The sequence below is a fragment of the Pavona decussata genome, unplaced genomic scaffold, assembly GCF_977016875.1.
Source record: "Pavona decussata unplaced genomic scaffold, jaPavDecu1.1 SCAFFOLD_133, whole genome shotgun sequence".
Classification (NCBI taxonomy): Eukaryota; Metazoa; Cnidaria; class Anthozoa; order Scleractinia; family Agariciidae; genus Pavona; species Pavona decussata.
In genome coordinates, this window is record NW_028145546.1 from 370,001 (window position 1) to 397,176 (window position 27,176).

Here is a 27,176-nt window from a genome sequence, read left to right on the forward strand (position 1 = left end):
CTGAAGTAGAACAGGCTACACTCACGACTGTCCAATTCCCTCCCTGTTTTATTTCGCTCGCTCCAGTCTTGTCTATACCTTGGGGTGGGGCGAGTTGGCGCTTGCGTGCCAAAAGTGTGCACGATACACATTGAACTCGTTATGTTACAGAAATAGGAAATTATTCCCGTGTCCACCTGCTGCTAAGCAAAATACGTCTATAAGGCGTGTTGATGTAACATACCAGCGAACCTGTAAACAAATCCAAAAGACCTGGGAGGTCACCGCCTCTTGTTGCCGGGCTTGCCGTCTTAAAATTGGTTCATGCAACCTTTTAGTATTGTCAGGAGCTTATGACCCTGGCATTGTTGATTGTCTCTCTAGTATGCTTCTTTTCAGAACTAAATGTCTCCGGCTTATTCTGTTAAAAAAAAAAAGGATTGTTAGAGTAAATCGGCTTTTTTTAAAAATCTTTTTTACCGGCTGTGGTCAATTATCGGGCTGTGTGGAGGAGAAATTTCTTTATTTTTATTTACAGAACTTAATCATAGAGTCAGTTATTGAAAAAAGAATGTTGCCAAATGTTTCTCGTCCCCATTGTAGTTACTATGATGCCAGAGGTCAAGCGTGCGTTTCTCAAAACTTTCAAATAATTTTTGGGCCTACACCCCACAAAGTATTTTTCACGGCCATTTCTATTGTGGTAATTTTCGTGCATACTGAGCCCGGTTTGTTACTTAGTCTTATAAACTTTTCAACGTTTTAGCTTTAAAAACTATGAAAATTCAAATTTCTAGTAATGAACATTGTACACGTAAATTTTTTTGGAAGTTTTGAGAACTTGGCACCGCGCGATATCCGAGATTTTAACCGACAACTTGGCTTAGTTCAATCGTTTGATGTGTTCTTTTTATTTTCATTTCCGTTTCTCGATTTCTGAGGATTTGCGACAATATGGTGTTTATAATCATTGTTGTCTGCACATACAGCCAAACTGGATTACCATTTCCTCTTGGTTTTTGTCAGTCAGAGCAAGTTTTAATTTCAGGCCAGATACGGTCGGGAATGGCTGCCCTTCTTGTTATTCTATGCTGTCGCATTAAAATAGCTGAGAAAAATGTTGCATTCTCACGCAAAATCAGTGCGTTTCACCCAGAGAAGCAGCCGTTTCGCGATTTAATAATTCTAAAACGACTTTAGTAAAGAATACGGTACTCTTCATTGCTCTGTCAACTTGGGGTTCGAGTATTTTTTTTTTGAAACCCACATGGCTATCTTCCCGCATTTGGTTTTGCATAAAATCAGCCCTCAAATAAAAATACCTCCAGCAGTGTATTTACCTTCGAAGCCATTTTTTTCCACCCTCTTCTGTCCTCGTGAGTAACCCTGGTGAGCGAGCAACGCCAAACTTCGTTTTGCTTCCATTTCCGGTTCCGGCTGGAAAGAGTTCATTGATTGGCTAGGAAATTTCAATCATCCAAAGTCAAGTGCTGGAAGATCGAATGACAGAGATTACAAATATGTAGCACCGCGCGAGCGTCAACCTACATGCTCTTTACGTCTCACGTTGCGATATTTTGATTTCCATCGCAGCTACAGCTTGACAGAGACTCAACATGGTGAAGGCTGAGGCAAAATTTGCGTCAGAAAAACCGCCAATCGGTGAAGCAACGCAAGTCAGCCTCCAAGTTAAGATGGTGGATGGTGAGAAGAAGGCGACAGAAAATACGGAGGAAGTTGTGGTGAAGTTTCAAGATGAACGACCCAGAAGGTCTCCTCGAGCGGGTGTCTTTATTTGTCTGCTGATTCTGGTGTTGTTAGTGGGATTTCTAGTCGTCTACGTAATCAAAAAATCGAAAAGGTAGGCGCAGTTGTGTTGTGTTGTGTCATGAAATGGAGCAAATGGTTTTCTTGTAATCATGCTGATTACTTTAACCTCAGCATTTAGTAAATAACGTCGTCCATCAGCGAAGTTATTGCAGTGGACTTTTATCTGCACGCTCTACATTTCGTCTGCCCACATTGAGCTATAATTGAAAACTTGCTTTAGTTTGACCCATTGTAGCTTCGCAAAACAATGTAAAGTAGGTTTTGTTTTCGTTTGTTCGGCTGGCTTGCTTGTATGTGTCAACTACTCTGGCGGGTACAAAAGACACCGCTTACGCATTCCAAGCTCATAATTGCCCAGTAAAACCCATCCTTAATTTTTCCGGTAGAACGTCGTAAAGATAAAAGGTACATTTAAAATGTCGGCTTTTGCTGTTTTTTTGTGTCTTCACCACTTCAAGATATCTGATGGAAGCCAACGACTTTTCACCGCCACTCGACCAATGAAAGTTCGATTTGATGTCCGACTAATTACTCTTATTGACTACGAAATTACGCTACAAATTGTTGAAGTCCATTTGAATGCTGTCAATTAAAAAAGACCTGTTGTTATTGAAATGAACAGTAAGGGTGCATTCAGAAGTAAAAGCAATGTAACTTGAGCAAATTCGGTTCTCTGAGCTTTCCAAGCAAAGTGACTCTTTCCAAGCAAAGTGATCTCTGACACTTGAAACTCAGGAAGATCATCTCCGCTTATTTTCTTACAAAACTTTTCCTTGACGTTCAACGCTATCATTAAGAGCGTGGGGACTAATGAACTCATTAACTGCTTTTGCGGGCTTTGTTGTGAAAGGTTTTTTAATTTCCTAAAGAAACGCTTTTAATTGTCTTAAAGGTATATCTTACTTACTGCACGGATATTAGAATCGGTAATTTACGCGTGCACGAAAAAGCTTTCGGCCTCTGAAAGAACTTTATTCTTAAGTGGATTTCAATTTGCGGGTTTTTGGAGGTATTGGGTTAGAATTCCAGGGGTGAATCAGATGGCTTTTTTCGCCTCTGATGCCATACAGTTTGGCTCATAATCAACTCCATCCGACAATTTCATTCTCTTTTGACCAAATTGAAGTTTAATTTACTTAGCCACAAGTTTTTGTAATTAGATTTTTTCGTACAGCTGGTTTCATTAAACGCATTCTTTGAGCCTAACAGCCTGCCATTATCATCTGCACTCAAGAAACCATTTATTTTGCCATATGTGCTTTTAAAAAACAATAAATATCTGGGAAATGCTTGACATGCCTTTTTAGTTTCCAATTTAGTCTAAAGAAGAAAAAAAAAGGTAAATACAGTCTTTAAGCAATGATGTTTTGTGCATTGCAAGGTGAGAGGCATTTGCGGTTCGGTTATAAATGAAATCAAGCAGCTGATAGGCATTGACATCTGACAAACATTCTTTCACCAAATTTTATTAAGGATTAACATTATCTAACCTGTACTAAATCTTTTTTGGCCAGCAACATATTTAGATAATGATCTGTGAGATAACCATGCTGTCTGCTTTGAATAGAGAGAGAAAAATGAAGGCAGAGAGATCATAAGGTTGAGTGAAATGGATCCTAATGAGGAGCTAAGAACAACAACATTATCATTTCCTTAACATGTCAAAACAGTTCCCACCATCAGCTCTTCTAGATTGTGGTTATTGCTTTGTCCATATTTTACCAGACCCATTTTGCATCCATGACAAAATTTACATAGCTAGATAGGCCTTTTGTGCATACTTTCTGTACCTCCTGTCCTTGCAGACTGCTTATCCATGCAAGTTTTGTAGTTCCTCCAGAAGTAGATCTACCAAACCAGTCTGAAAGCTGTTCATATGGAACTAGGCTGCTTCAGTACTGACCTCACTTCAGTTTTTTGTGTAGGCCTTATGTCAGCCTTATGCGCCTACTGGCGCGCAGAGATTTGATGATGATGATGATGAATATTTGTTGTGTCGGCCATTTCCTCCAGGTTTTCAGTAGCAAACTGCTGACACCTTGGTATTAAATCAGGTTGAAAGTTATCATAGGTTTTACTTTATAAGTTCAGTTCTTTAGCTTGAGTGATTGAATGACCATGCAAACTAATCCCAGTTTTAATTTAAATGGTTGACTTTTTATCAGACATTTCCTGCCACACAGTTCTTACATTGTACTATATGGTTACAACACAATCTTCATAATTCATACATGATCAGACACACAGCTCATGGGAGTTAATTAGATGATCACCAAATACATGTATTGTCTATAAGATTTTTGTGACTGTTGACAGGAATTTGCATTTTGACATTTCGATTTGGGTGAACCTGTTCTTCTTTGATCCTTTTTGGCATCATACTCTTTCATGTTTTGGACAAAAAATCTTAAGGGGGTCAATGTTCTTACAGGGAGTGGCTTATTCCATTATTCTTGGTAAGCTGTTACTTCATTTTTCCAGGGAAATATTCTGTTGTGGTGAACTCTTTCCAAACATCTCCGGGATGGACATGTGTATAGTAGGCCCTGTTGTAATGTCACATTATCTCACAAAATAAACCAAAAAATAAAAAATATATATTAATTAATAGATGGTTGTCTCTGCCTGCACCATCCTTCCTCAACCTCAAAAGATGATGTCTTTATTGTATAGCCATCTCTCTATGCAGCTGTACAAAATGCCAGTGAGATTCAATCCTTACTTTTCTTTTCTGTCTTAGTAATGATGGCTCTTGCTAGCTGAATATTTCTGGGTCAACTCAAATTTTAAAGGCAGTAAAATTTTTGGCAGTAATGTTCATGAGATAGGGGGTGTCTTCGATAAGCCTCCTACCAAAAACAAGATGGGTCCTCTTCGAACAAACATGTTATGACCAGTTCCCTTGGAAGGGTTGCATATTTTCACAATGAAATAGGATTGAAAGGATCCTCGTGAGTTTGCATTGTGTTGACCAGAATTCCTTTCAATAATTATTAATAGTCATGTTATTGCTGTTATACACCTGTACATGCACCTAATACTGGTGGTCTCCTTCCACCTTTTAGGGAAAATAATTACCAAGGCTTGAATTTTGGTGATGATTACATTGTGGTGACACGTCCTCCAGATTTATCCAACACATCAAGTGCTTGGCACAATAATGTGTCGTGGGAAACCCAGGAGGAATTCTACACACTGTCAGATGCAATTAGCCAAGAGGATATCATGGGTCTCAGACCAATTTTTAGAAAGGATCTTCCAAGAGACTACATTGCTTACTGGGAGGCTAAAATAAATGGCAAAAGTGGGGAGAAATATGTCATAATTTCGGCCGGTATGTACATATAGGGTAAAAGAAAATTACTATAAAAATGTAATGAAAAAGTTGATGAAAGTTTACTCAATGTATGAGGCAGTCAAGTTGTTTTAGCAAAACTCAGTGGCTGATCTATTCAGCCTAAATATTGGTTATATAAGTTTGAATTTAAAATTATCTGCAAAATCAATAAAGTTTCATACACTTTTTTAAAAAGATAGGTTTTAAGATGTCTCTTAAAACAATCAACATTTTAGTAATAATCTCAAATCTAAGGGAAGGGTATTCCACAGTGATGGCCCATTTTCTCCTCATCAACCACGGTGACTATTCATTTTATTCCATGTATTTTAAACAAAGAAGAACTAAAGTCCAATTATTATTTGTGTTGTAGCGAGGCAAACTGGTGACCACCGCCTTGCTGAAGAAGGGCCGTTACCAAGCCCCTCTGACTTACTAACTAATCAAGCACTGCGAAATGGACATGGTTGTCACAGGGTCTATCGTCTAAGACCTGACGGCCTTATGGCGTGTGAGGACACCACAACGAACAAGTTTGTGGCAGCTACAAGGGACATTGATAGTGACTCTTGGGTATGTTAATGTACCAGCTGTTTTTATAAGCAGGATAAAGAAGTTAAGTGGTAAAAGCAAGGAGAGTTAAATGATAGAATAAAAGTCTGAATATAAGCTCCCCCAAAAGTAAGCCCCTAAATCTCAGACATGAACACCCGTCTTGTAGTAAGCTTTTTAAGCCGTTAGCATAATGTTTCCAACTATTTCAAGTGCAGCTATTTTAAAACTAAAAATTCCTTGAAAAATAATTTGTCCTGTCCCGAAAACAAGTTTCTCCTCTTCAGTGAAAAAAAAAGCGCCAGAAAAGGCCTAAAATCGGATATACATGTAAGCCCAGGGCTTGTATTTCAGAATTTTACTGCTTAGAAACTACATGCTTCTGAAAAATACAAAAATGTAGGCTTCCAAAGAACAATCTTGAGCTTATCTCTAGTAGTAACTACGGTATTCTTCAGAAACACACACTTGAAGATAGAGATATCTCCATGGCACCAGAAATATCTATGCCCTACTCCTACTGAACAGTAATAATAATAATAATAATAATAATAATAATAATAATAATAATAATAATAATAATAATAATAATAATAATAATAATAATAATAATAATAATAATATACTTCATTACAAAGACAAGAAAGAAAGAAAGAAAGAAAGAAAGAAAGAAAGAAAGAAAGAAAGAAAGAAAGAAAGAAAGAAAGAAAGAAAGAAAGAAAGAAAGAAAGAAAGAAAGAAAGAAAGAAAGAAAGAAAGAAAACCACGAAAATATAATTTGTAAAATTTAATCTTACATCTTAAAATCTTAAGCAATGAAATAGAAATGTAAACTAAGTTTTAGTTCTAAAAGCTAGCACGGGAGACAAGGTGTCACTGTCCAAGGAACACAATGCTTGAGGGTTTTGAATCAGTAGTGAAATTTATACAATCAGAATGGAAGGGTTAGCTGGACTTACGAGACACTGGAATGTGAAGTTGGTAAATGCTTGGCTTAAAGAGAGTGTTATTCGTTCGTTAAGATAAATCATGCTTTAGGAGATTATCAAGATAACACGAATTTAAACTTGTTAAGATGTGTTGGGAGGGGCTAATTAATGGACAGTGAAAATGGAATTATAACATGAATCAGTTTAAGAACTGATTAACATGGTTTTTTGTTTTCCTTTGGAAACTCGGTCCCTGGCACCACCTGGTGTAAGGTACTTGTACTTTCCAAATTGTTCAATCCAAGGATTAAAAGTCAAAAGTTTGACCATTCAAATCAACGCTTTTGAGCAGCGCTTTTCTGTAGTCTCTGCGTTAGTTAAAATTATTTTCGATTCACAGTAGGTGGTAAAATTTTTCCAAATTTCTCATATTTGTTCCCTGGTATTCTAAGAGAATAATGAGTTAATAGGTTTACTGTGCATATCAATATGTCAAGGGTAAAAGGCAAAGGTTATCTTACTCTCAATGCTCAGAGAAGATAATAATGTCGGCATGGCTATTCTTTAAATGAAGTGATGATATACTGCGGATCTGGATGGCAAGACTTAAAAATAATAGATCGCTTACGGCGATTTAAAACAAAGCGGGTCTGCTCTTTTTATTCGGAAAAGAAAGGAAGGTCGGTGTTTTGAGGAGAGTTCCAGGGTCGGTTTTTTTCTTTTTTTTTGCGCCAAATCGGCTTACAAAGATGAGAAATTAATCTCAAGCAAAGACGACGCTTTATAAAACGTCCAGTACGGCATTCAGTGCCTCTCTAAACCGTTATCCTTATTATCTGAGAAAAGACGATTAGGTTCTGTTTGTTTCGTTTATAAATGGCTTTTGGCTTTTTTACGCTTTTCGTTTTAACAGTTCTGACACAACGTGCAGGAACACTGGAAACCGATTACGGTATTACTGATTGTTGTTTGGGCCGACGCCTGTCACTTGAAACTAGTCTGTGTGTCGGCTACTTTGAAATTGCCACTTGAACAAAAAAGCAAAGAAAATGAACATCATCGCTGAAAAGTGCTACTCAGTAGGTTTCATCTGAGTGATAAGGTTAGGGTTTTTGTCTACAGACGCATAAGTTTGAACCACCTCGTTCAGCATAAGAAACTGTACCACAGGAAAGTACTGCCGCATATGTTTCAACCACTTGCACGGCGTACATGTAATAAACAGCGTGTCTGGAAACTAAGTACTGTGAGTAGCTGTTATGTTTAAATGATTGTGAAAACGTTTATAAACCTACCCATTTGAAGGGCTGTCCAGTGAATTAGGTATGTCTGTAATAATTATTAACTACTGGTTTAGGTTACACTGTTAGAGAAACTTGTTTTAGCCGCCGGACTTGTGATGACTTTAGTAATCGTCCATTCGCACAGGATATCGATTGGAAGAATCTGGACAAGCAAGTTAATCGTGCTTTACCTAACATGAAAAAGGAATGGGACAAGCTGGCTGAACGTGTTAAACAGGATCCAGAGTGGGTTAGATTCCAGTGGCTGTGGATGGAAACAGGTAATGCTGGCTCTGAGGCGACCTCGTCGATTCTCTTTATCATTAAATGATCATAACTTTCACTCCCTTTCAGTGAAATTAGCCGTACTTTGTTACAAGGCAAAACAATTGTTTCTGCTCTTGAAATTCACGGAGGGAGACGCGGATGCGAACCTTACATGCGCCAGCCGAAGACCGCACGAATTCATAACACCGAACGACTCAAAAACTACGGACTGTTTTGCAGTTTTATTACTATTAATATCATGCCGTGTTTAAGTTTATTGCGCAAACTCTGTTACTCTCTATGTAACAGGCCAAATCCTGTAAAATGGCCAATTATCGTCGTACTTTGTTACCGAAATACAACCACTACTTGTTACTGTTTTATCTGATTAATGTACATTTGATAAATTTGTTTTGTTCTGTTTTTTGGTTATTTTGTTTGTTTGTTTGTTTCTAGCGTTTGCTGAATTGACGTAAATAGTGTATATTAGTTGTAAGTAGCCATTTTTGGGCTCGCAGACGTCTTCTAATTCTTGGATGCGCCAAGGTGATGTTACAGGATTTGCAACGACGATTTTCAACACGTTGCGAGTTTTTTAATCAACGTGCGGAGCCAAATCCAACGAAAATTACGTAGAAAATTGTCCATGCGCCCTTGTTACAAGGCATCATCTTTCTTTCCCCGACAGTGTTGCGCTGAAAACCGTCGTTGTAAACTTTTAACAATATTTTGTAGTTCCTCTTCTTTTTCAATCCAGAATCACCACATCTAATTTTAAGCATCTTTCAAAATTTCTTTCAGAAAAAAGGTTAACAACCACACCAACAATAGCTGTGCCAACGCAAACACCGACTACCTTAGAAACAGAATTTAATTTCCAAGTGGAGGAAACCGATGGCGGTTTTAAGGCCGAACTGGGTCTTCGCCCTGGTGATTCGGTTCGTATTCCGCTCGGTGAAGGTTTCCGTGAAGTTCGTATCAAATTCGTCGGCTTACGAGACGGGGAACGGAAGAAGGTAAAAGGCTGGAAGAAACGTTGGCAGAAGCGACTTTGCCGGGTGCTGTGTGGTCTGTGTGAAGGTGAGGGTTACCTTGATATGACCATGGTCAATAAACGCTTCTTCAAAATCACAAGGATGGGAGATCGCTTCATCAAGGTCCAAGTTGACGTAGACGAGTCGTTTGTTCGTAGACATCTAGAAGGTCATGAAGTACGCTTCAAAGTAGAGCTACGAACCCGCGGGTCTAATGTTATGGTTCTCAACTATGGGATCATGCTTCGAAGCAGCAGACACCGGCGCTCCTTTTCTGACAAGTATTTCTCTATACCCCACGAAGAACTTTTCCCAAGGTACCGTCAACACCAGCATGGCCAGTGTATGACCGGGTCAGGTCCAGTGGCCTGGGCTAAAGTACTTGGTTACTATGATAACATGGCTACGGGAAGCTCCAACTCAAGTTATCCGTAAGTTCTTCTTTTTTTCTCTTGATTTACTGTGAGTTCTAAATCCAAATGTGTCGGAAGTAATGGGTAGCAGTAACCTAAAGAGAGTGTCAAGCAAGAGGATGTTACTCCCTGAAATGTGGTGAACTCGGTAATACGTTACTGACAGGTTATTTTTGTACTAAATGCAGAAATTTCGGTTACTGATCTGTAAACCGCCGTTGCAACTACTTTATGGTTGTATTAAGCTTTTCTGAAACTTTGAAGTACTTATTTTTTTAATCCTTCTTTGTATTTTTGAAGGAGCACGTTTAAACTAAACAGAACCCCATGCAATACCAATCCTAAATCATTAGGTTCTGAGTGACCCTAGGAGCAATTCGTTAGAAATTTTGAAGTAAAATTACTGACGATTCTTTCTTTTCATTGCAGATCAATAACTCGCCTGACAGGTTTGTCCACTCCTTTGCCACTGACAATGGACACCTCAGTGAAAAACATGATACAGCTTATCTTTCATAAGCTTGGATCCCATTGCTCCTCACACGGAGGAGGTGTAACCTCGCCTGCTCAAATGGGGCGAATCAGAAAAGCCTTCAGGAAAGTCATGGGACGAGAATTTAAGGTCGTTCATCGGGTTGGCCGTAAAAAAGATACAAGCTATTGGACGGATTTAATAAAGGAACTACTTCGAAAGGGCTACCCTGTCATAATCAGCAAAGAGACTAACACTCCTGGCGAGTACCATTATGTGGTTGTAACAAGAATCAGGCAGAGCGCTAAATACTACAGTTATTGTAATCGCAAAACCGATGTATGTTCACCATGGACTTTACAGGAAGAATCACTTGTTTTTGTTCACGAGGAAGACAGACCTGGCAAATGGGAAAGTGCTGACACTGACTTTGTTGCTGCGGTCATTGTTAAATGAAACAAAATCACATTAGGAAGTCGTGACAATGCTGGGATCGACTTCAATAGCCGTAGACTTGTAATTTGCCCACAGACAGTCATCATCTCGCTCTGTCCCTCTGAACAGTTTTCTAGTGGTTATCGTAAACTCAAAGCTAAGAACTAAGAAGTTGGAACCAAGAACAAATGTTAACAAATGAAGTAAGCCAATCAAATCAAGTCGTGGAGAAAATTAGACAACATTTTCCAAGTGAGGGAAACCGTACGCTAGCCATGCTCTGATTGAGCTTGGTCTTGCTCCCGATTGTTTGAAATTACAACATAAAGACAGCATGCTTGATCAAGTGGTTGACCAAAGCACAGACAGGACTACTTCTGACAGCCAGACGAAAACTGCTTCTGCTCGATTTTTCACCGTGATAAATTGTCGAACTGCAGATTACAGGAAGAACATGCGAAGAAATTATTAATCGCGTATTCTTGAACCAGAGCCACTGGAGCAACTGTATATATTGTAGTTAAAAGAAACTATATATGGTTTTACTTAAGCGCAAGTGATATTCTTTATACGTTAAGTTATTTCTCTCTCCGCCTCAAAGTTAATCGTTGGTCTGTGTTCTTTCATTGTAGTATTTTTAACCCTTGATTAGCATCAAATTTCTCCTTGAAATATCAATACTTATTCAACCTCTGAGGTTATGAGAATTAAGGATATAAGCACCCAGTACTTTTACAAGAAAAGTATGGGGACAAGAAAGGCAAATTTGTTCTTTGATATGAAGAATTGACGATACATAAACGAGTATTCTTTTCATAGTACATTGTTTTAGAGAAAATGAGTGCCCCTCCCCCACCCACCCAAGACATAAGTCTTCTCTTATTTCCCAGTATGTTTTACGTGTATAAAATATTTCATTATAAGTTGTTATTGGGTCCGTTATATTGTCGAATTATGCGGACTGGCATTGCCAAATATTTTGTCTTTGCTTTTTATATATGTAAAAACAAAACAAAATGTATTTTAGGTTTGCTCTATGAACATGCAGCTGCAGACCTTTCAGTCCTCATAATGTCCTCAAGTAGAGGTAACTTCGATGTGAAGAAATAAAACTGATAAAACCATAAGACAATTCCTGGTCACTCCAGATACTTTGCTGAAATACAGTCACTTTGGGTTTATATTACTGGTGCTACTATTATCAGCACCATGTTCCACATTTCTTCAAACAAGCCACCAGGGCCCGGTTGATTGAAAGCTGATTAACGCTTATCTATGGTTAAAAGTTAATGGAGGTTGTCAGCTCGCTCGTTAAAAAATGTTTTTAAAATCTAATTTTAAAGCTAATGGTAAAGAAAAGTCAAATTCAAAACTGAGGGACAACAATCTTTGAAAAATCTTCATTGATTGGTAATTTTAAAAACTCGAATCAAAGTTAATCCAGGATTAGCTTAATCGGGCTTTGAACAGCTTGGGCCGAGAGACTATTTCCTTTTCGACTTCGATGAACTGGGGTGAGTTGCATAAAATTTTACGTCGGGCGTAACTGCTCACGCCAGACCTTCAGCCCAGTCACATTCAGTATTTTAACGTCTGACGATAGCATTTACGCCCGCCGTTAAGTTTTATGCAACTCGTCCCTGGTTCGGAGAGAGCAAATTTAATTTCTGCTAAACCAAGCCACAATAGTGACTAGCTTCTAAATTCTCCTTACAGTCTTACGACTTGATCATACAATACAGACCATGAGAATAAAGGAAATGATCATCAAAGGTGGAACGTCTTGATTTGAAAAAAATTTTCCCAACTAGCTTCATAAGAAATATATGGAGGACAGTGAGGAGATTATGCATGTTGCCGTGTTTGCTCTGCACTGCGTGGTGACCGGTATATAATTTCTCCTTACCTATCACTACTTGGTCAAACAAACAAGTCATGAGAATGAAGAAAACGATCATCAAACACAAGATGGCTTGAGTAAGACACTCGCTTGACTCAGCAGAGAGGCACCAGGAATCGTTGTAGCTCTTCTTTATTCTTTAAGTAGTGGTTCTTCACTACATCAACTCGACAACAATTCTACTCAATTCTACATCTACTCTACAAATATCACTCAAATCGCGCCTTACTTTATAGTGTGCTGTAAAACATGTTTGCGACTGTAATTTAACCAAGGCCAGATGCATGGTCCCAAACAGAGATAAGAATTGGTCTTGCCAAAATACACTTACAGGAAAGAACAACACAACTGTTCTAAGAAAATAGATAGAAATGTACTGAGAAGAGTAGGGAGAGTATACACACTGTCTCTATCATCTTCACTGGGGGAGGAGTGACGGTTATCCCCGATTTTAGAAACATTGTAGAACTATAAAGTGGGATGAGGGGAAGTCATGAAAGTTCCATGTCAAAATAGGAACGCGCGATGAGGATTTTACCAACTCATGCTCCCTTAATTCTTGCAGATGATTTTGGGTGCATGGAGGTGAGCTGATGGACGTGACTTGCTTGAGCTTTTACCCTTAAGAACTGTTCAACATCTCAACTTCTAGCTAGAAAATATGCTCTCTTGGTAACGATTCCATGTTCATCTTTGCTAGAAAGAAGTCTCCAGTAAAATACACACTGGTAATGTGTCATGATGTTGAATGTTGCCACCAGTAAAGAGTGAAGAGCAACTTGCACGAAAACAAATTATCTGACCTAAATAATTGATAAATTTACACCCTTCGGCGCCTTAATTTATAAGAACCGGCACGTTCTTCAGCACTTAAAAACTGCGATATGACGGCTGCCTTTGTTTTTTATTCTAATTTTTTTTTCGTTGTCCTTTTGATCGAACTTATATCGTTATGCGGATGTTGTTGAGCCAACCGCAATGAGATTTCCACTTTCTAATCCTCTCCGCCTCTAAATAAACATATCTTTTTCTCCTTGCGATCATCTCCAGAATTTTGTAATCCGGCGATTCGTTATTGGATTAGGAAGTTTCGAGACAGGAAACTTCCTTCGGGAGTATTTTTTTCGACCGCCGTTTTTCAACACTAGGCTTTGAGGGTCCTCTTAAATAGCTGTTAACTTGACCTTCTTCAGACCGTTTTACTTCAGCGAATTTAGAGACTGAAAATATGGTTACAATTAAAGTGTCAATTGTGAAAATTTAATACAAGAACCCAATTTCAATTTTCAAATTTTTTAACCTTTTTTATTTTGCCGACGTATGGTATCCTTGTGATACAGCCGACGAAAAAGAAGGCTGCTTTGTTTTCGTGACTATAAGACGTCTCAACATGCCGCCAAATCTACGGTTTCTGCAATACAAAGCTTTAGGAGCTTTAGTACTCCACCCCTTTGATGGGATGCAAGTCCGTTGCAGGCCATATCATGTAGTCTGAGACAGGAAGATTTCCGAAGCGCCCCATACTCGCGTGAACAAACCTTCCGTTCTCTTCCCTGAGCAAGACACGGCTTTGAATCGCCTCTCTGTACCCACTTGTTCAAACCAGGGGTAAGCTAACTAGAGTTCATGCAGATTCTCTGTGTTTTAAATTTTGACTTGGCATATTTCAAACTGTAAATTGAAACTAATGAAATTATTTCCTTTTTGGTGAAAGAAGTTAGCTTTCTTTTGGCTACTGCAATATGGATGTACAAGTACCAACCTATATATGTCGTTGTCCGACCTCGTTTCAAAGGTCAGACACAAAGAAAAGAGAGCCTGGAAAAACCGTTCGTTTTCCACATTCCGAGTGCGAAGACATCTTCGTTGCTAGGCAGTAAGAAATTACATATTTTGATGTTGCTAGGGAGGAACCCTGCCGAATCTACGTTTTCTACAATACAAAGCTCTAGGAGCATTTGTACTTCACCCTTTTGATGGGATGCAAGTCCGTTGCAGGCCATATCATGTGGTCTGAGACAGGAAAGAGTATGCAAGCTTTGTGCCCCACTCTCTCATGAACACACCTTGACTTCGCATATTTCATACTGTAAATTAAAACTGACGGTCGACACATTATTTACTTTTTAACTGAACGAAAGAAACTAACTTTCAGGTTTATGAATGAAACTAGTACGCGGAAACTATTCACACGGTTACCGCAATATGGTACCAACCAAAAACTGCCGTTGTCCAACCTCGTTTCAAAGGTCGGACGCGAGGAAAAGAGAGCTTGGGAATACCGTTTTCCACGTGCCGAGTGCGAAGACGTACATCGTTGCTAGGCAATAAGAAATTACATATTTTGATGTTGCCAGGAAGGAGCCCTGAAACTTGTTCAAAGACCGGCTTGGATGTTTGCCTGAGAATATTGGACATCCGTGCGATTTGAAGCTTACATAAAAATGAGTGCCGGTTGATGATTGACATTTCACAGCTCCGTGTAAAATAAGCATGAGCAATGACTGTTTCATCTAACCTTTCCTTTTTTTTAAACATCGATGCTCTTTTTGCAGATGATATTGGGAGCATGGAGTTCAGCTAATTGACATGACTTGCCTTACCTTTCATTCTTTAATACTCGTCAACGTTTAGACTGAAAAAATACTTTTTGTGTTGGAGTGATGCCATGTTCACTTTGCTAAAAAAAAGCCCCTAGCGAAATACACACTGGTAATGTGTCATGGTCGTCATGATGTTGAATGTTGCCACCAGTAAGGAGTGAAGGGCAACTTGCACGAAAACAAATTATCTGACCTAAATAATTGATGAATTTACACCCTTCGCGCCTTATGATTAGAGATACGCACTGTTTAGCGCTTTTTGGGTAAACTTGTTATCTGAGTTGGCTCGTTCTTCAGCCGTGAAACCTTGAAGACTGCAGTATGAAGGATGTCATAGTGATATTGCTGTTGCTATTCATCCCAGTGGCTTCAACCAGTAAGTGTTTTATATTTGCGGTATATTTCCGTTCTCTTTTTGATCGAATTGATGTTGTTATGCGGGCGTTGTCGAGTTAGCTGCAATGAGATTACCACTTCTTAATCCGTCATTCTGGTCTCCAAAATCTTGTAATCCGGCAAAAGGTATTCTGTAGACTCTTGAAGCCTGCTAGCAGTTTGTGAGGCCTAGAACTTTCTTCAGCAGTCAAAGGTTGACTTTTAAATTCTCCTTTTAGAACGTCCCTTACAAGCAAACAGCTGCGTTTCAGACCTAAGCAAGAATTGGGTCTCCCTCGATATCTCTTTAACTGATATTTTGTGGCCGTTTTATTTAATCCAATTTCAAGACCCTGGAAATATTGTGACAAGTTGGGGCTCAGTTCGTCGACTGTGTTAAAAGTGTAAATTTAATGTTGCAACCCAAATTTTCAAACTTTTTTCCCTTGCCGACATATTTTGCTCCCTGTGAAACAGACGAAAAAGAAGGCTGCAATAGCATGCTTTGTTTCCTGAACAAGACGGCACGCACGGTGATGGCCTCGCATTAAACAGCGTCTGCAAGCACGCCAACGATATGAAACAGAAATTTTGAAGGTCAAAATTTGAGGTCAAAATTTTGAATTTTGGCCATTTTCCACGTAATTGGCAGCAAATTCAGCGGACAGTTACCCGTCTCTTGTTGGAATTCTCAGCCATGAGTAAGGAATTGCCTTATTTCTAACCCTTTCAGAAAATTTGAGAAGATTACTCTACGCATGCAGATGTTGGCGAATGTAAACCACCGAGACCGTAATAAAATAACACCATGTTCAATTTCGGAAACATATATTTTGAGCTATAACGGTAATCAATTTTGCATGAGGAGATATATGGTAAGGCAGCTGGATTTAACTATCCACCAAAAACAATAGTGTATCTATGAACGGACTATCTTATGGTGTTTGCCCGCGAAAATTTGCTGTATGTTCAGTTAAAACAATATTAGCCCGAGGAAGGCAAGCTTCACTAAGAACATCAAATTTCCAAGGGAAAATATCAGACCGATAGACCCGAGAATTTGAAATCAACCTTTTCGTTAGTGAATTGAAAAAAAAAAAAAAAACAGTTTTGTGGACATGTTCTCTCCAAAAATACTGAGCCAATAGTGTATCTCCGTTGAGTGGATGAACACGTGATTAATTTTGACCAATGAGAATCGGAGAACATTTAGCGGCGAAATGTAACATCAAAGCTACAAGGCAGTAGTGGGACTGTGGGTACGATAGGGCGAGTGAGTTTGAGAGGAAAAAAAAAGTGGCTCAACATATGGCAAGGTAGAGCTTATTTGTGAAACATTTTGCTTCAAAACTTACTTGTAGTTTTGTTTTGAACTGACAGGCGCGATTTTAAGTTGAGTCAAATGCAAAACGTCCGCGTGCCAAATGTACCAAATTCTCACAATCTATACCATCTTTAGACCCAAAAGTGACATACAACGAGTGGGGCGCGCACGGTAGGTTATTTGCAAATGAGAGGTCAAACCAAGAATGCAATACAAGAGAGAAAAAGTATAGTTCTCAGCAGGATTAGCTTCAAAAGATTGTCTTCAAGAATTCTTGATTAAAAGAAGATTCCTGTTCGGATGGTGATCCTATAGTTAAAATGGTATACCTGCGGGCTTTTTGTTAGTATGTAGAATTTTTCTGTGTCTAGTCATTAAAGTTGAGGGCAAAAAACAGGACAATTTTCAAATTAACCACTGTTTCCACTTTTTTTTTTTTTTCAGAGATGCTGCCTTTGTTTCCAAACCTTAAAATGTTTTACCCCGGATATGCAAGTTATGGTGGAATGTTCAGCGACCCGCGCCTCATCAAAGAGCTCCACCTCTCCTACCACGCCAGCATAAACAGCGACACATGCATACTGCGCATGAGCACAGCACTAAATCATAACAGAGGCCACGAAGTGAGAGAATCTTACAACGGAAGCGCAAAAGGCTTTAAAGGCTTGTATTACTTCTATGAGCGAAAAGCGTTTCTGGATTACCTTAAAGAGGTGTATGGACGACCGCTCACCTCGAACACCACCGAAACTTTCAAATCTCAAGTAGGAATAATGTTTATTGATGCCACTGTCAGCAAGAACTCAAGCGATGTTTGCAAAGTCTTGCTCTGGAATGGCATGGGCTTTCATCAGGCACGAGGTTTTGTTCAAGACATTCAGTCTGTGAAAAAGTTTGAGTTATGGCCTACCACAACAGGTATAGTGGAATGTTAGAGTTACCCGTAAAATTGCAGTGAAACTCAAAGCGGACCCAACCAGTGTAAGGCCCAGAGCTCGCGTTTTCCTTGACCAAGTCGCCGTGGGTAGTTACGTGTGATTTTTTCTGGTCAGGCTGGCCCAGTTGATACAGATGTGTAAAATAATCTGCACTAGGTGCTTTGTTTACCTCTCTTGTCTGTCTTTGTCCGTCCCCGTGCAATGTTGAGGCCCTCAAAAGTGAGGCTTAGGGGACGTGTAATGATCTCAATGTCAACGATAAAGATTGTTGTTTTGTCGTGAGCCACCTTAAAAGGGCTCATTATCATTAAAGATCAATCGGTTTCCCTAAATTTTTCTTTGTTTTCTAATTTCCACAACTCGACTACATTTGTCAACCTTCCCTATAAGTATAAGTAAAATCACCAAAATATTTTACAGTGAAACGTTTGGTTTCTCCTCCATTTAGATGATTGTAAAGTCAATTTAAATATAAAGCAGTCCACCTGTTTTCCATCCAAGTCTAAAGTTGAGTTGAAATCTGGGAAGAAAATTCCCATGAGTGAGGTCGGCATTGGCGACTTAGTCAAAACATACTCTAAGAAGGGTGAGGTCATGTTCAGTCCCGTGGTTACATTCCTGGATCAAATGCCTGATTACAAAGGTTAGTAACGAATTCTTCCACGATTTGCCTTTCATCGAACCACCCAACAATTTATCCTTCCATCCATCCATCCATCCATCCATCCATCCATCCATCCATCCATCCATCCATCCATCCATCCATCCATCCATCCATCCATCTATTTTTTGTACTATTTCATCCCTCTCTCCCTCCCTCCCTCCCTCCCTCCCTCCCTCCCTCCCTCCCTCCCTTCTTCTCTCCTTCTCTCCCTTCCTCCCTCTTTCTCTCTCACTCCCTTCCCCTCCCTCCCTCCCTCCCTCCCTCCCTCCCTCCCTCCCTCCCTCCCTTCCACCTTCGCTCCTCTCTCATTCCCTCCTTGATTGTCTTCCCTTCCCCCTCTCTCGCTTTATTCTTATGATTTCATCATCTAACGTGTGCCCTTTCCCTTCCTACCTTCCCTCCAATAAACATATCATTGAAAGCAACCTTTATGAGAACCAACTTTATTTTTGCCTTCAGGTCACTATTACACGATTACTACTGCGTGCAACTTTCAAATATCCCTAAGCGAAGCTCATCTTATTTTCAAGACAATTCCAATGCCCCATTTCACTAACTGCTCCGCCCATGCGTCTCAAGTCAGACCCGGTGACTTCATTCTGGTCCATACTCGGCGAGGACGCTATCCTGAATTGGTGACATCAGTCTCAATAGCTGAGATGCAGGGAGCCTTTGCACCTGTCACCGAAGAAGGTACCATGATAGTGGATGATGTTTGGGTGTCGTGTTATGCTGACATCGCGGATCATGATTTAGCTGATACACTGATGACACCTTTGAAGAGGTTCTATGGCCTGGCCCCTCATGTGCTGGGGACCGGGGGCAAGTACCTGCATGGGTACATGAAAGGAGCCCTCCGACCCATCGGTGTGAGGATCTTTGGCAAAGAGAAGTTTTATCAAAGTCCACAAAGGGAGGTTTTGAGGGAAGAAGAAACGTCCATTGAATCATTTTTCAAGAAGGATAACAAGTGATTGTTATAGGTAGATTGCATTCGAAGCACTAGCCAAAGTTCGATTGTATAGTTAAAAAGAACACACCTTGAAGCTCATGGCATTATTAAAAACAATCAGAAGGTCATAACCAAGTGTTATCAAAGTTTGGTCACACGTGCCAGCTGCAGGGAACTAAATGCCATAATTTTAGTTGACGCTATTTATTTTGTAAGAAGCTAACTTGTCATTTTACGTTGTTCGTTTTGACGATGGTTTAATCGTGACACTAAATGAAAAGCAAAGGGAACTTTGGAATCAGGTTTTTAGGGTGTCGCGTTGAGGGACAGAGCCTTGTGATAAAGCTTATTTTCACGATATCTCTTTGTATTAAGTGGTCAGTGTTCCCTGAATACGGGCCTAACTGTTGTATAGAAGTAACCATGAAGTCTGACGTAGAGAATTACCAAACATAACGATGTTTTCGCAAGCACAACGTTAGTGCAAATCAATAGTCATTGTAACAGCGTACTGATCTAACGGTCACCTGTCAAAGCAGAGATTCAGCGCGGTCATGTTTCGACCCTGGTGCAGCCTTCAGACCTTGAAACGAACATATTGTTTGGCCTGCAACAGGGTAAAAGCTGTGCCACACACTCTGCAAAGCTGAAAACACATCTCATCTGTCACTCCTGCGGAGTTTCGTAAACAAGACACTGCCTTATTTGTCTCGCTTCTCACAGTTTGCTTGAAACGGGGTTAAGCTAAATGATTGGGATTCAGGTTCATACAGTTTAACGATGTAGTTCATGTAAATTGTTTTTGACAAGTACATTTTGCCCTTTGTACAAACTGTAATTAGCAGTCGAACCTTTGTTAACTGGTTTTTAACAAGAGAAATAGAGAAGGAGAAGGGACCGATATTCACGGACAGCCTAAAGAACTGCTTACTTACTTACCATCAAAGGTCATGCAGAAGAGCAAAATTATCCTAGTGCTCAGTATTGCAGAAACCGCAGCTCAACTTAAGCAGTTTTTCGGTGGTGGTAATTTTTACTTGCAGTCTCCCTTGTTATGCATTTGTATAATTTTATTGTGTTTTGATGTCAAATGCCCCTAGCATGTAAAAAAATGGCGGATCTTCTCACGGACTGCGAGGTCTGTTCTCGGAAGTTTTAATAACAATTTTTTTAATTAGCTGAAATAAGCCATTGGTTGATTATATGAGCAGCTATTACTTACTATATATTAATAATATTAATGTTATCCTGGAACACGTCATGTTTTTTAAGCCGGATAACTTCGGTGTTCGTTTAAGACGACATCGGCATCGCAGCTTACAGTTGAAACTGAACTGTTGATAACATTGCGTCACTGAAGTCATAAACAATGAGCAGATTTTATTGACGTTTTCAGCGCAGTTGTTAACATTAAAGATTTGAAGAGAAAGTCTATACAGTAAACTTACTGCAACTAAGTCTGCATTCTTTCAAAGTTTTCTTTTGTGTGTGTGTGTGCAGTGCATCCCCTTTTTGAACACTTAGAGGGATTCGCGCCACACTACAATCAACTAATCGTTGGATACAAGGAAATGTAAAAAAATCTGAAGTTGTACTTATACCGGTATTTACATAGAGTCTAAGCTTGAGATAGTTCCATGAATTGCTTTTACTTTAGGTTTTATTTGATTAAAAGTTCTTGTTAGCTGTCTGCTCGAAAATCATTTATTGACGTTTGGGAGTAAAATCTTTTAAGTGGCTTTATTGTATTTTGTATATAGTGTTTAATACGAATGGTTCCTTAAAATATCGCTGCATTTAAAAAATTCGCTCAATGTTATACTGTATTCCTACACGGTCTCGCTGAAACAACCCCTGGTAAACAAACCGCGAAGTCAACAATATCTAACTTTTTACACGCAAAAAAATAACTCATTTTGGACTAATTCTCCTCTTGTCAATTCTTAATCAACGCGACCTAATTTTTTATACAATAAAGAATTGAAAAATTGTCAAATACTTGTGCATTGTTCGTGGCTAGTCAGACGCGGCGTTTCGTCTCGGCCAAGAGACTCTTCAGAGACCTTTAGAATTTGTAGGCAAACTCGTTGAGCATCACGCTCAAAGTCCCGTTCGCAAATTCAAGATGTTAGCAGTCTGGTCTGAAGAGTCTCTTGGCCGAGACGAAACGCCGCGTCAGACTAACCACGAACAATTCACAAGTACCTAACGTTTTACACGCAAAAATAACTCATTTTTGACTAATTCTTCTCTTTAACTCTGAGTCGGTTGGAAGTACGAAATGGAATGTAATAAGTCCTCGAAAATTTCAACCCGCCAAAAGGCGAAAAAACAAAGTATGACCAAACGATACCAAGGACTGAAGCACTGTTCAGAAGTTTTCATTTGAAAGGCCACACTTAACGATTTTAATGACCAACTCACAATTTAGAATATGACTGAGCATAATAAATAACACCACGCTTGGTCACACAAAAGGCGTTACTTGAAGGTTTTATCCATGACACACACTAAAAAAGTCTAGAAAGAGAAACATACGCTTATATAATGACACACTCAACGTTCCACTTCCATATCCTGCTTTTAAGGAAAGGGTTGAAAAAACTGGTCAAAACTAAGGCGCTACTATTATATTTGTCAGGATTGGCCATCCAGTTCAATATTCTACTTTTTTGAATTGCTTCAAAAGGGCACAAGCTGCTCTCAGAATATGCCTTCTTAAGAATTCGAAGGATCAGGGACCAGTCAGTGTTCAAAGCCTGATTAAGCTAACCCTGGGTTAACGTGAACTTTGATTCGAGTTTATTTACTAGCCCATACGAATTCTTCCAAAACATTTTGGTCCTTCAGTTTTGCCTTAAACTTTTCTTTACCATCAGCTTAAAATTAGCCTTTAAAAACAGTCTTAACGAGCAAGATGAAAACCTCGGTTAAACTTTTAATCGTGGATTAGCGTTAATCGGCTTTCGAACAACCAGCCCCAGTTCTTCGAATTGGTATACACCATTTACGAACCGACCGAGCTGGCCGGCCAGTCAGCTGACAAATGAAAAGCGACTAAAGTTACGGTGACCGTCATGTAAAAACACATTTAACTTTCGCTTGAGCCAGAAGTGTTCCAACACTTCATTCAACAAACTGTTCCTGAATCGAGTGCCACTGTTCAATTTCAAGATGCGGTTTTTCCATGACTTGTTCCCAGTGCTTGTATTCGCTCTCTACATTCACGCAATACCCAAGATGCACCGTGCCTATACTAACGTCACGCATTCTTCCGCGATGTTTCACCTTGAAAACAAGCGTGACTTGCGGTAGTTTGTCCGTGTGCATGTCAAACACAAACACCTCGCTAAAGGTCGGTATCAGTGTGTGGTGAGCAGTTTTGGTAGAGCGACTACTGAGCTTCCGTCCACAGAAGGTCACATCAAGTTTTACAAAAGGATCTGTAAAGAAATAGAGTCGATATTACAGAAACTAATCTGTGCAGAATTTATGATCAATCAAATGGGCATACGACAAAGTTCTGAGATTAGGGCGGCAAATACAGACGTATTTTGTAGGAATGAATTTTCACTCACATCTCTTTCTTTTTTAAATCTAAAATAGCGCGGTCCAAGTGAATGGAAACTTCTTCAAGTTATAGTATATAGTATACTATTTCATAATTACCCTTAGTTTGCAACAGTTTTTATTCACATGCATGTTTTGGTTTGTTTACGTGTTATTTGGTTTCGTTTTTAGTTTACTTTGCGCCATTTAGCAGTATCTGGTGTAAGAGTTGCAATTCAAATTTAATTACATCAAAACGTTGTTTAAACCTTCGGATATTCCTTGCGCTAGACCTTGCCTTGGGTCAGTTTGCACGGGCTTGTATTGCATGGTTAGTTAAAATGCCGTGGCTATGCCTCATCTTCGGAGATCCATGGGCAGATAATTGGGACGGGAGAAGATTTTTTACGGGCGGAGTCGATACCAAGCGAAGTTGTCCCGACTTCGCTCGTGAAATCTTCGTTCCGTCCCGACTATCTGCCCCTGGGTCTCCGAAGATGATTCTGCCTTAGCTCACACGCACTATAACTTGCGCTAATATATACGATTGATTTGTGCCAGTTCTCACGTACTGTGATGCACATGTGTTTGATTTATGTTAGATACTTACTTATGTTCCTTTGTGTTTACCATGCGCTATTAAAATGAGTCTTTAAGGTACTTACTCATTCTCCCATGTGATATTGGCTGAAGACCTCTGGCGCCGCTTATTTTGACTGTAAGCTTTTGATCCATTGGGTTATGACACAAGGAAATTAACAGCTCGCCAAGTCCAGCAGAAGAATCCACCACCCCCTCCTACAAAACCAACACAATTAAGGTCATCATACCGGTTCAGTCCAAGCTCAAAACACTGTGATATTCCCATGTTGATTAATTGCATTCCCTTTGTTGCTAGTGTTGAAAATTTGGAGGCGCGGTATGAAAGTGGTAAGCGCTGAATGCTGTCTTGAGAAGTCAAAGGTGTATATATAAGTGGCTGCATACGGGCAAACGTTCCTCAGAGAAGAAAGTTGCATTTGACAAGCTTCATATTATTTTACGGAGGACAAAATTTTTCCACTCTTTCTTCGATTATTCTCCTCAGTAACAGAATTCATTCAGTAACAGAAGCTTTGCATGCGAAAACAAATATTTTTTCATTAAAAACAATATTTGTTTGACGCATGTAAAGAGAGTTGAGGTATGTTTTTCATCTGATGTATAACACTTCATTTAGTGTTTATAACAATAACGTAGTTTAAATCCTGTTATTGTTGTTGAAACAAATCGCCAAACAAAACTTTGACCAAGTCTTTGAACAACGCATTTCCAGAAGTTTAAATACCAAACACACTAAAGAGGCGAAGAAAATTGTAAACATCACGTAGGCTAAAGAGCTAGTGTCTGGGTATCAGCCACTGTGACGCCTACAAAGTAGCCACTAAAATGCGAAACAATGCAACAGAAGCCTCAACTGTGAGTGCGCACTGAGTCAGAATGTAGGGTGAATAACGAAGGGTAGCCAAGCCAGTTTCATCCAACATCTTCAGTCCATGTTGACTTCCTTGCGTGTTTGGTAAGCAGAATAAAACATGGGTAATTCTTTTAAATATAGTTTTTTTTTACATTTATTTTGTTGGTAAATTCGTCTCAATTTGCGAGAAAACAGTTTTTTCTGAGTTTGTGAGGAATGGTATCGCCTACGTGACTGTGTCAACGTCGTTCATGTCTTCTTACTAATTTTTATTTCTTACTGTTTTCATTGAAATTACGAAAACAATGACTTTTGAAACGATTTGGAAGCTTTACGTGCACCAAAATAGCGTCTCACAGGGCACACATAATTTAAAAGAACCACATTGCTAACTTTATTATAAGAAACAATAAACTACGTAAGTATTTGTTGTTTCAGAGTAATTTTCCGTCAAAGCGGAAAAATTAAGGCAGTTTGCATACGTCACGTGTTCTATTGTTATGACGCACTTAGTCGTCTCGAAAGTAAGTGATGTTTTGTATTTGAAGATTAACTCCTTCTGCTTCAATATCCCAAATTCCATGTCGCAAAATATCGAAAAAGTTCCATTAGATCACAAACTGAATGGGGCCACATCTCGTGATTTCAGACAGACAAAGTACTGGGCCAGTATCGCATTTAATGAATCGGGCCAGGGGGCTAACTGTATGAAAATAATGAACTATAAATCCCCCCTTGAAGAACTTTTTAAATATGCCCTAAAATAGTACGTGTAGCTAGCGGTATTTTTTGGCGAAAAATTTTTGACGTATGGGAAGTCAAATAATTGACAGCAGAAACGCGCTTGCGAGCGGCGAGGCAGCGAAAGAAAATTAAATCTGCCGCCAAAGTATTTGCCACAACTAGCTATCACACCACCGTCCACGACTGTACAAAGGCTAGTTCTCGAATAAAGACACAGTTCTCTTTTTTAAATAACGGTGTTATCTATAACCATAGGTGTTGTGAAGGAAGATGAAACTACAAATGAAAAGGGAAAAACATTAAAATATTCCGCTTGTGGAGCCGACAGTGTGACCCCGAAGTTGTTACTGCGCAATGAACCATCAAACTTTTTGTTCAACTTTTATTTGTTTGTAAAAGATGGAACGAGGAAAATAGCGAGTGTTGTGCATTCCCGGGTCGTTACTTTAATACACTTAAAAATATAATTAAAATTTGCCCTATTACGATATCTGGTTTCCGAAATACTTAAAGTTCTCGAGGTTGCAAAGTTTGCGTAAACTTTCTCAACATTTGCATTTTCTGACATTTCGCGATATTCACTGGATGCTTCACTAGTCACGCTATAAAACTAAACATTAGAAAATACGTACCTCGCTGCCGTCTTCGCTTTCTTCTAATTCAACAGGAACTAGAGGAAGAGTTTGTCCTGTTAGCTTGTTCGGTGGTAGTTCTTTGAGAGAATACTCCACTTCTCCAATTAGAGTCTTAGTTTGTTCATCAAATAACTGAAAGTGTAACACACTTGCATGGAGTTTCCCTGAGATGATGTTATGCACCTCCAGTTTTTCATTGAACTGCGGATCGTTTGATTTGCTCGCCGGTCGAGTCTTCTGTTCCCATGTTTGACTTCCTTCAAAAGTTAACGATACCACCACTAAAACTTCAGGCGAAATATTAGCTTCGGGACTCGCGATTTTGATCCCGCGGGTGACATAAATCTGAAGCAAGCGAAATGATTGATCATAATAAAGGGAAAACTCTAATTTGCCCAGATCACTGTCGGGTTTTTTCTTGTGAACTGCCACTTTCCTATGCTGCATAGCAGGCGATGCTTGAGCTGTAATGACGCCGTTTTTCTTCTTCGGGGGCGAATTTTTGCGCGGTGTTTGTGGCGATTTAGAGACTAGCTGTGGCGAAGTCATGGAGCCAGTGTTGATGGCATCGAGTTTAATGCCCCCTCTCTCTTCTGCCTTTCTGCGCACATCAACGCTATGAACGGTTGGTGATAGGTGAATTCGCCCATTACGGTACTGTTCCTTCTTAATACTATCCACTCGTTCTATAACTCCGATAGGCTGCTGGAGTTGGACGGGCACGGCGTGCGGAATATAAAACGAAGGAATGTCTTGCTTAACTATCGCACGAGAACGAAACGTCGGATCGGTAGTCAGTTGAGAATATTTATATTTTTCACCCAAGGATCGCTGACGGAGGTACTGCACCAGGAGATAGACTGCCACAACGACGATTCCTGTAACCAGACCCAGTCCAACAGCCAAGACAACTAAAAATAAAATAACGGAGTTCAAAACAGTTAAAGGGCAGCTACGATCTATTGTAAATATTGTCACTTGAGATTTCATATCATGATGAGATGAAGGAATTAAGATTTTTGTTACCTTGATTAACCATTTAGGACGCTTCAATCGCAACGAGAAAACCAGAATCGCACACATTTACATCCCCCTGCATGGCTTATCAAAGCAGAATTATTTTTCCCCTATTCCGGCTATGAAAGGTTTCGAAACAATGTCGTCACATTTTCTTTTTCGGCAATATTGGAGTGTCCGCATGGCAAGTGTTGGGGTACAAATAGAGTTCCTTTCCCGTTTTATCATGTTCCTTGGCATGGTTGTCATGACTTCCGGTGAAGGCAACCAATAAAATGGCTTAAAAGACCGTCAATATCATTGGTCACGCAAGCGGTCACCGGAAGTAACGTTTCTAATGCAAATTAATATCAACCCCGACCACTGAATTAATGAACATGAATGAAATATATTGAGAACCTTTCTGAAGTGTTTCAGCTTCATCAGTGATATCGTAATGTGAAAAGCCGGCAACCTTAAAGTTAACTTTACATTTAGCTTAGAAATAT

At 39.5% G+C, this 27,176-nt stretch overlaps 3 protein-coding genes across 4 annotated transcripts in view; 2 read left to right on the plus strand and 1 right to left on the minus strand.

Annotated features, from left to right (window-relative positions):
• The window catches only part of LOC146468009 (uncharacterized), a 36,858-nt gene extending 25,195 nt beyond the window's left edge, over nucleotides 1–11,663 (plus strand). The window contains exons 4-9 of one of the 2 annotated variants that reach the window (XM_085125090.1): nucleotides 1,579–1,840; nucleotides 4,875–5,143; nucleotides 5,520–5,719; nucleotides 8,056–8,191; nucleotides 8,979–9,642; nucleotides 10,054–11,663. In XM_085125090.1, coding sequence (XP_084981216.1) covers nucleotides 1,596–1,840; nucleotides 4,875–5,143; nucleotides 5,520–5,719; nucleotides 8,056–8,191; nucleotides 8,979–9,642; nucleotides 10,054–10,552 — 2,013 coding nt within the window. In that variant the 5' untranslated portion in view covers nucleotides 1,579–1,595 and the 3' untranslated portion in view covers nucleotides 10,553–11,663. Of the gene's footprint in view, nucleotides 1–1,465; nucleotides 1,841–4,874; nucleotides 5,144–5,519; nucleotides 5,720–8,055; nucleotides 8,192–8,978; nucleotides 9,643–10,053 lie in introns of those variants that run through there. The other variant, XM_085125089.1, reaches the window with a different exon arrangement.
• A 3,536-nt stretch (nucleotides 11,664–15,199) lies between these two features.
• On the plus strand, nucleotides 15,200–20,977 carry LOC146468010 (uncharacterized). Its single transcript, XM_085124766.1, has 4 exons — nucleotides 15,200–15,410; nucleotides 17,178–17,651; nucleotides 18,120–18,314; nucleotides 18,795–20,977. The coding sequence occupies exons 1-4, from the start codon at nucleotides 15,356–15,358 to the stop codon at nucleotides 19,307–19,309; spliced, it is 1,239 nt and encodes a 412-aa protein (XP_084980892.1). The 5' UTR covers nucleotides 15,200–15,355; the 3' UTR covers nucleotides 19,310–20,977.
• On the minus strand, nucleotides 20,119–26,898 carry LOC146468011 (synaptotagmin-7-like). The gene is made up of 5 exons (XM_085124765.1): nucleotides 26,698–26,898; nucleotides 25,669–26,582; nucleotides 23,502–23,634; nucleotides 21,493–22,730; nucleotides 20,119–21,244 (listed from the first exon to the last, which is right to left on the minus strand). The coding sequence occupies exons 1-4, from the start codon at nucleotides 26,708–26,710 to the stop codon at nucleotides 22,414–22,416; spliced, it is 1,377 nt and encodes a 458-aa protein (XP_084980891.1). The 5' UTR covers nucleotides 26,711–26,898; the 3' UTR covers nucleotides 20,119–21,244; nucleotides 21,493–22,413.
• Nucleotides 26,899–27,176: the final 278 nt, after the last annotated feature.

Coding starts and splice junctions, on each gene's coding strand:
- LOC146468010 (XM_085124766.1), top strand. CDS start 15,356: ATGAAGGATGTCATAGTGATATTGCTGTTGCTATTCATCCCAGTGGCT. Junction 15,411..17,177: donor CATCCCAGTGGCTTCAACCA/GTAAGTGTTTTA, acceptor TTTTTTTTTCAG/AGATGCTGCCTTTGTTTCCA. Junction 17,652..18,119: donor GTTATGGCCTACCACAACAG/GTATAGTGGAAT, acceptor TCCTCCATTTAG/ATGATTGTAAAGTCAATTTA.
- LOC146468011 (XM_085124765.1), bottom strand. Junction 23,635..25,668: donor AAAGCGAAGACGGCAGCGAG/GTACGTATTTTC, acceptor TTGGTTTTGTAG/GAGGGGGTGGTGGATTCTTC. Junction 22,731..23,501: donor AATATCACATGGGAGAATGA/GTAAGTACCTTA, acceptor ATTTCTTTACAG/ATCCTTTTGTAAAACTTGAT.